This window comes from Bubalus kerabau, chromosome 6 (genome assembly GCF_029407905.1).
Source record: "Bubalus kerabau isolate K-KA32 ecotype Philippines breed swamp buffalo chromosome 6, PCC_UOA_SB_1v2, whole genome shotgun sequence".
In the NCBI taxonomy this organism is placed as follows: domain Eukaryota; kingdom Metazoa; phylum Chordata; class Mammalia; order Artiodactyla; family Bovidae; genus Bubalus; species Bubalus kerabau.
In genome coordinates, this window is record NC_073629.1 from 12,148,099 (window position 1) to 12,154,907 (window position 6,809).

Sequence of the window (6,809 nt, forward strand, 5' to 3'; positions counted from 1 at the left end):
TATGCTTCACAGAACTAGAACAAAAATGTTATAATTTGTATGGAACCACAACAGATCCTGAATAGCTAAAGCAATCTTAAGAAAGAGAAATAGAGATGAAAGAATCAACCTTCCTGACTCTAGACTATATTACAAAGCTACAGTCATCAAGGCAGTATGATACTGGCACAAAAAAATGACATATAGATCAGTTAAATAAGATAGAAAGCCCAGAGATAAACCCATGCACCTATGGGCCCCTTATCTTTGACAAGGGAGGCAAGAGTATACAATAGAGAAAAGACCGTCTCTTCAATAAGTGGTGCTGAAAAAACTGGGCAGCTACATGTAAAAAAATACAATTAGAACATTTCCTAATGCCATACACAAAAATAAATTCAAAATGGATTAAAGTCTTAAATGTAAGACCAGAAACTATAAAGCTCTTAGAGGAAAACATAGGCAGAATACTCTCCGACATAAATCACAGCAAGATCCTTTGACTCATCTTCTAGAGTAATGAAAATAAAAACAAAAATAAATAAATTGGACATAATTAAACTTAATCAATTCTGCACAGCAGAGCAAAGTATAAACAAGGTGAAAAGACAACCCTAAGAATGGAAGAAAATAATAGCAAGTGAAACAACTGACAAAGGATTAATCTCTAAAATACACAAGCAGCTCATGCAGCTCAGTATCAGAAAAACAAACAATCCAATCAAAAAGTGGGCAGAAGACCTAAACCGATACGCCTCCAAAGAAGACATACATATAGCTAATAAATGCATGAAAAGATGCTCAACATTGCTCATTATTAGAGAAACACAAATCAAAACTACAATGAGATATCACTTCACACTGGTCAGAATGGCCATCATCAAAAAATCTACAGTGCCACAGGAGCATTGGTTGGCCCTGGAGAGTCGCCTCCCCTCCCCTCCCCCCACTCACTGGCGGCGGGAAATTCAGCCACCCCCTTGCCGGTCACACACTGCATGCCTGGTGCTAAACCATTCATGTAGGGCCTGCTTTTGGGTCGGGTTTTGTACACAGCAGAGCAGCTTCCTCACTGCAATCTATTGAAAGTCAGCCCTCGACACAAGGGTTTGTAAGGAAAAAAAAGAAATTTAAAAAAAAAAAAAAAAAAAAAAAAACAACGAATAAAAGAATTCAGAAGAGGAAGAAACACTTTTAACAAAAAAATTTTTAAAAAGATGAAAAAAAAATCTACAAGCAATAAATGCTGAAGAGGGTGTGGAGAAAAGGGAACCCTCTTGCACTGTTGGCAGGAATGTAAATTGATACAGCCACTATGGAAGACAGTATGGAGATTCCTTAAAACACTAGGAATAAAACCAAAAAGTGAAAAGTGAAAGCGAAAGTTGCTCAGTCGTGTCCGACTCATTGTGACCCCATGGATTATACAGTCCATGGAATTCTCCAGGCCAGAGTACTGGAATGGGTAGCCTTTCCCTTCTTCAGGGAATCTTCCCAACCCAAGGATTGAACCCAGGTCTCCCACATTGCAGGCAAATTCTTTATGAGCTAAGCCACAAAGGAAGCCCCATATGACCCAACAGTTCCACTACTGGGCATGCACCCTGAAGAAATCAACATTGAAAACAGCACATGTACCCCAATGTTCATTGCAGCACTATTTACAACAGCCAGGACATGGAAGCAACGTTGATGTCCATTGACAGATGAATGGATAAAGAACCTATGGTATATATATATACAATGGGTTATTACTTAGTCATAAAAAGGAACACATTTGAGTCTGTTCTAATGAAGTGGATGAACCTAGAGCCTATTATACAAAATGAAGTCAGTCAGAAAGATAAGTATCATATATTAATGCATATATATGGAATCTAGAAAGACAGTACTGATGAACTTATGTGCAGGACAGCAATGGAAACACAGACATATAGAACAGATTTGTGGGCACAGTAAGGGAAGGAGAGGGTGGGGTGAATTGAGAAAGTAATATTGAAACATATATAACCATATATAAAATAGATACCAGTGTAAATTTGCTGTATGACACAGGTGGCTCAAACCCAGTGCTATGACAACCTAGAGGGGTGTAATGGGGAGGGAGGTGGGAGGAAGGTTCGAGAGGGAGGTGACATTTGTATACCTATGGCTGATTCATGTTGATGTATGACAGCAACCTACACAATATTGTAATTATCCTCCAATTAAAATAAATAAAATTTTAAAAATTAAAAAGACAAAAAAAAAAAAAGAAAGTGAAGGAATAGCTCAGAATATCTTGAAATATGCAATTTATATAGAGGAGAGAAGCTATTTCACAGAGAAGAAAGAATCCATGAAGAAAAATAGGAAAATACAGAATGACACTTGAAGCACCAGCAAATAGTTGATTAGCTTCAGAGGGCTTAACTAGGTACATATGAGAAATGAATAGCAATAATCTTAGAAAAAATGTCAGAGTGGTAGGCAGAAACTAGGTGATAAATTCTTGCTAACAGAGGCTTCTTAGTTTTATTCCATAGGGCAAGGGAACTCATCGAGGGTATTTCCACAAATTTTCTGGTCATTAGGGAAGACTAGCTCTCCAACTTATTTTATTGTCTCAAAACCTTTGCTTAGATTACCTGAGATATTTCACCAAGTATGCAATGTTAGTCACTTCCTGGAGGATAATCAATAGGTATGATGTGCAGGAAGGAGCATGTGGGTAAAGAGAGGAGAGTACAGGGAATAATTGCATGCAAATAGGAAGGGGACTCCATAATGAGGTTTTAACCTCAAACAAAGGAGGAACAAAAAATCCCAAGGAAAGATTTGACATTTCAATGCATAGGTTGAGGTGAGTGGATCAGAAACTGAGAAGGGCCACCAAGGACAGCTACAGAGTGTTGTCTTCATGAAGGAAAAAGTTGTTAGGAGGAGAGGTAAGGGGAGACAACCAGATTATCTTCTATTTTTCCATGGAACTAGACAGTGTTGTCCTAAAAAATAAAACAGCCAATTATTCTACTGGCATAATGGATTTATCTGAGAATAGCAGAGAACTGCAATTTGGGATAAACATGCTATAGCAAAAACTATAGGCAAATCTAAGAAAGAAATGAGAGAAGCATTACTTTGTTGACAAAAAAGTGGAAGTTGGAAGGGGTTGTTTTGAATGAAATTACACTGAAGGTCCATCTAGTAAAAGCTATGGTTTTTCCAGTAGTCTTGTACGGATGTGAGAGTTGGACCATAAAGAAAACTGAGCACCAAAGAATTGATGCTCTTGAACTGTGATGTTGGAGAAGACTCTTGGGAGTCCCTTGGACTTTAAGGAGATCCAGCCATTCAATCCTAAATAAAACTAGTCCTGAGTATTCACTAGAAGGACTGATGTTGAAGCTGAAACTCCAATAGTTTTGCCACCTGATGAGAAGAACTGACTCATTAGAAAAGATCCTGATGCTGGGAAAGATTGAAGGGGGAGGAGAAGGGGACCACAGAGGATGAGATGGCATCACCAACTCGATGAACATGAGTTTGAGCAAGATCCAGCAGTTGGTGATAGACAGGGAAGTCTGGTGTGCTGCAGTCCATTGGGTTGCAAAGAGTCGGACATGACTGAGTGACTGAACTGACTGACACTGAAAGAAAAAGAGAGTTTTAGAAAGGTGCAGGACTACCCATTTGCTGGATTTATTGCTGGACAAAGAGAACTCTTCCTGATGGGGTCTGTAGTTGATGCTTTTCTATAGGCGTCTGTAATTGATAAGCATGCAATGTATGAGGACTCTCACTTCAGGCCTCCAGCTCCATTTTAGTTGAGATTTCCCTCCTACACTGTTTATGGGAATATGAATTGGTACATTACTATGGAGAACAGTATGGAGGTTTCTTAAAAAACTAGAGTTACAAAATGATCCTACAATTCTACCTCTGGGTATACATCCAAAGAAAACCAAAATATAAAAAGATACATCCATCCCAATGTTCATAGCAGCACTATTTATAATAGCTAAGACTTGGAAGCAGCATAAATATCCATTTAATAAATGTGTATAGAGTATGTGGTATAAAAAATATATATAATGTAATACTACTTAATTATAAAAAAGAATGAAACAATGTTATTTTCAGAAAAATGGATGGACCTAGAGATTATTGTACTAAGTGAAGTAAGTCAAAGACAAATATCATATGAGATCACTTGTATGTGGAATCTAAAATTAAAAAAAAAAAAATGACCCAAATGAACTTACTTACAGAACAGAAACAGACTCAGATACAGAAAACAAACTTAAGGTTACCAAAAAAGATAGGGGATCGATATTAGGATGTTGGAATTAACATTTACACAGGTCTGTATATAAAATAAATAACCAACAAGGACCTACTGGATAGAACAGAGAATTATCAATATTTTGTAATAATATATGTAGTAAAAGAATATAAAAAAAATGTGTGCGTGTTTGTGCTTAATCGCTTAGTCGTGCTTAGTCGCACAGTTGTGTCTGAATCTTTGAGACCCCATAAACTATAGCCTGCCAGACTCCTTCCTTCATGGGATTCTCCAGGAAAGCATACTGGAGTGGGTGGCCATTCCCTTCTCCAGGGGATCTTCCTCCTGGAGGAGGGCATGGAAACCCACTGTAGTATTCTTGCCTGGAGAATCACCAAGGAGAGAGGAGTCTGGTGGGCTTCATTCCATGGGGCACCAAAGAATCAAACACAACTAAGTGACTAAGCACAACACAGTGCATATATAAATACATATATATGAATCAATTTGGTATACACTTTAAATTAACACAACATTGTAAATCAACTATACTTAAATTTGAAAATGAGGTTTCTTCAGAATTCCCTAGCAGTCCAGTGGTTAGGACTCCATTCTTTCACTGTCGAGGGCCTGTGTTCAATCCCCAGTTGGGGAATTAAGATCCTCCAACATGTATAGTGAAGTCAAAAAACAATTTTTTTAAAGTGAGGTTTCCTTTATTCTATTTCACAATTTGAATTTATCTTTACTCATCTCTGTTGATGTATATGTTTTTGAGTAATCAAACTTTATAGCAGTGAAATATAATGAAATTTGTTCTTTAACTGAGTGATTCTTTCCCTCATCTGCACAGACCTCTTAGAGTATCACTGATGGTAGAAAGTCAAAACATCTTAACTTCTCTGAGCTTCATTCTTCTAATATGCAAAATATTCTTATGGTAGTGTGTTCTACACTCAGTTGAGAAACTCTGTGAAAGTGCACATATTATCTGTCACATAAAAGGCATACAATTAACTCAATAGTGAAAACTTGGCTCTTTAATTAATAAGACATGAAGTTTGGGTCATTGTTCTTTGAAGAGCTGATTTGAATTCCTTATTTCTCAGGCTGTAAATCATTGGATTGAACAATGGTGTGAGGATGGTATAAGACACAGATATTAGGGTGTCTTGACTTGAAGAGTAATTGGATTTGGGCCTTAAGTAAATGAAAGAAGCACAACCATAATGAACAGTTATCACAATGAGATGAGAGGCACATGTAGAGAAGGTTTTGTATCTTCCAACAGAGGATGGGATTTTTAGAATAGCAGAGATGATGCGGATGTAGGAGACCAGGATAAGTAACAGGGGAATAATCAAGACAAACACACCAAGCACAAATACGACCAACTGACTGAGGTAAGAGTAATGAGATGCCAGCTTGAGGACAGGAAAGATGTCACAGAAGAAGTGGTGTAGTTGGTTGGAGGAGTGAAAGGGCAGGTGAAATACCAAGGATGTGATGATCTGTGTGACAGTAAAGCCACAGGCACAGGCAGCAGCCACTAGTCCCACACACACCCCATGTCCCATGAGCACTGTGTAGCGCAGAGGGTCACAGATGGCCACGTAGCGATCATAACCCATGGCTGCCAGCAGAAAGGAGTGAGAGCAACCTAGAAAGAGGAAGGAAAACATCTGGATGGCACAGCCCAGGAAGGAGATGAACTTCTTCTGGGCCAGCAGGTCAACCAGCATCTTGGGTACAATGACGAAGGTGTAACAAGTCTCAGAGCAGGAGAGGACACCAAGGAAGAAGTACATGGGGGTGTGGAGGGCTCTGTCCAGCACAATGGTAGAAACAATGATGGCGTTGGTGCCCAGCATGAACAAGTACACAAGCAGGAAAACAGCAAATAGCAGCTGCTGCAGCCCACCCAGAGATGAGAAGCCGAGGAAGACAAACTCTGTCACTAAGGTCTCATTGGCCCACTCCATGGTCACTGCTATACAGGAAAGCCAGAGCCAGAGCCACAGGCCAGGATCCAGGGATGGAGAAAGGCATGGGGAACTCAGCACAAAGTCTGCAGGTGGCAGGCATCTCCAGATGTTTGATGGAACTCATTCATTCCTTCCAAAATAGTCTGCCAAAATAAAAATTAAGGCTAAATATGGAACAGAATAATTGACAATGTATGAGCAGACTTTTCCCAAGACTATAAACATGTTATCTCTTAAAGGAAGGAATAGGAATTACCTGATATTTTTTCCTGTGTGTCTTAATTACAAATTATTGTGGTTTTTTTGCTCACTACAAGCCCAAGGAAGCCAACTCTCCAAAAGCGAAAAATATGGATAGTTAACTTCAGCTATCTGAACTTGATCAGAGTATGGAATAAAGAATGAGTAGTGTTCAGACAGCATGAGCCAAGGATGGAACAGATAACATTAGTTTAAGCAAATATTCTTTTTCAGGAAAACGAGAGTCACTAAGTTGGTTTAAAAAATAGAGAGACTCATTAACTGTGGCATTTTGCAACACTCCACTTTTCCTATTACATGCATGATTGTCCTAATTCACT

At 38.7% G+C, this 6,809-nt stretch overlaps 1 protein-coding gene across 1 annotated transcript; it reads right to left on the reverse strand.

The window, feature by feature from the left end:
* Positions 1-5,283: 5,283 nt before the first annotated feature.
* LOC129655975 (olfactory receptor 10K1-like) lies at positions 5,284-6,225 on the reverse strand. The gene has a single exon (XM_055586775.1). The coding sequence runs from the start codon at positions 6,223-6,225 to the stop codon at positions 5,284-5,286; it is 942 nt and encodes a 313-aa protein (XP_055442750.1).
* Positions 6,226-6,809: the final 584 nt, after the last annotated feature.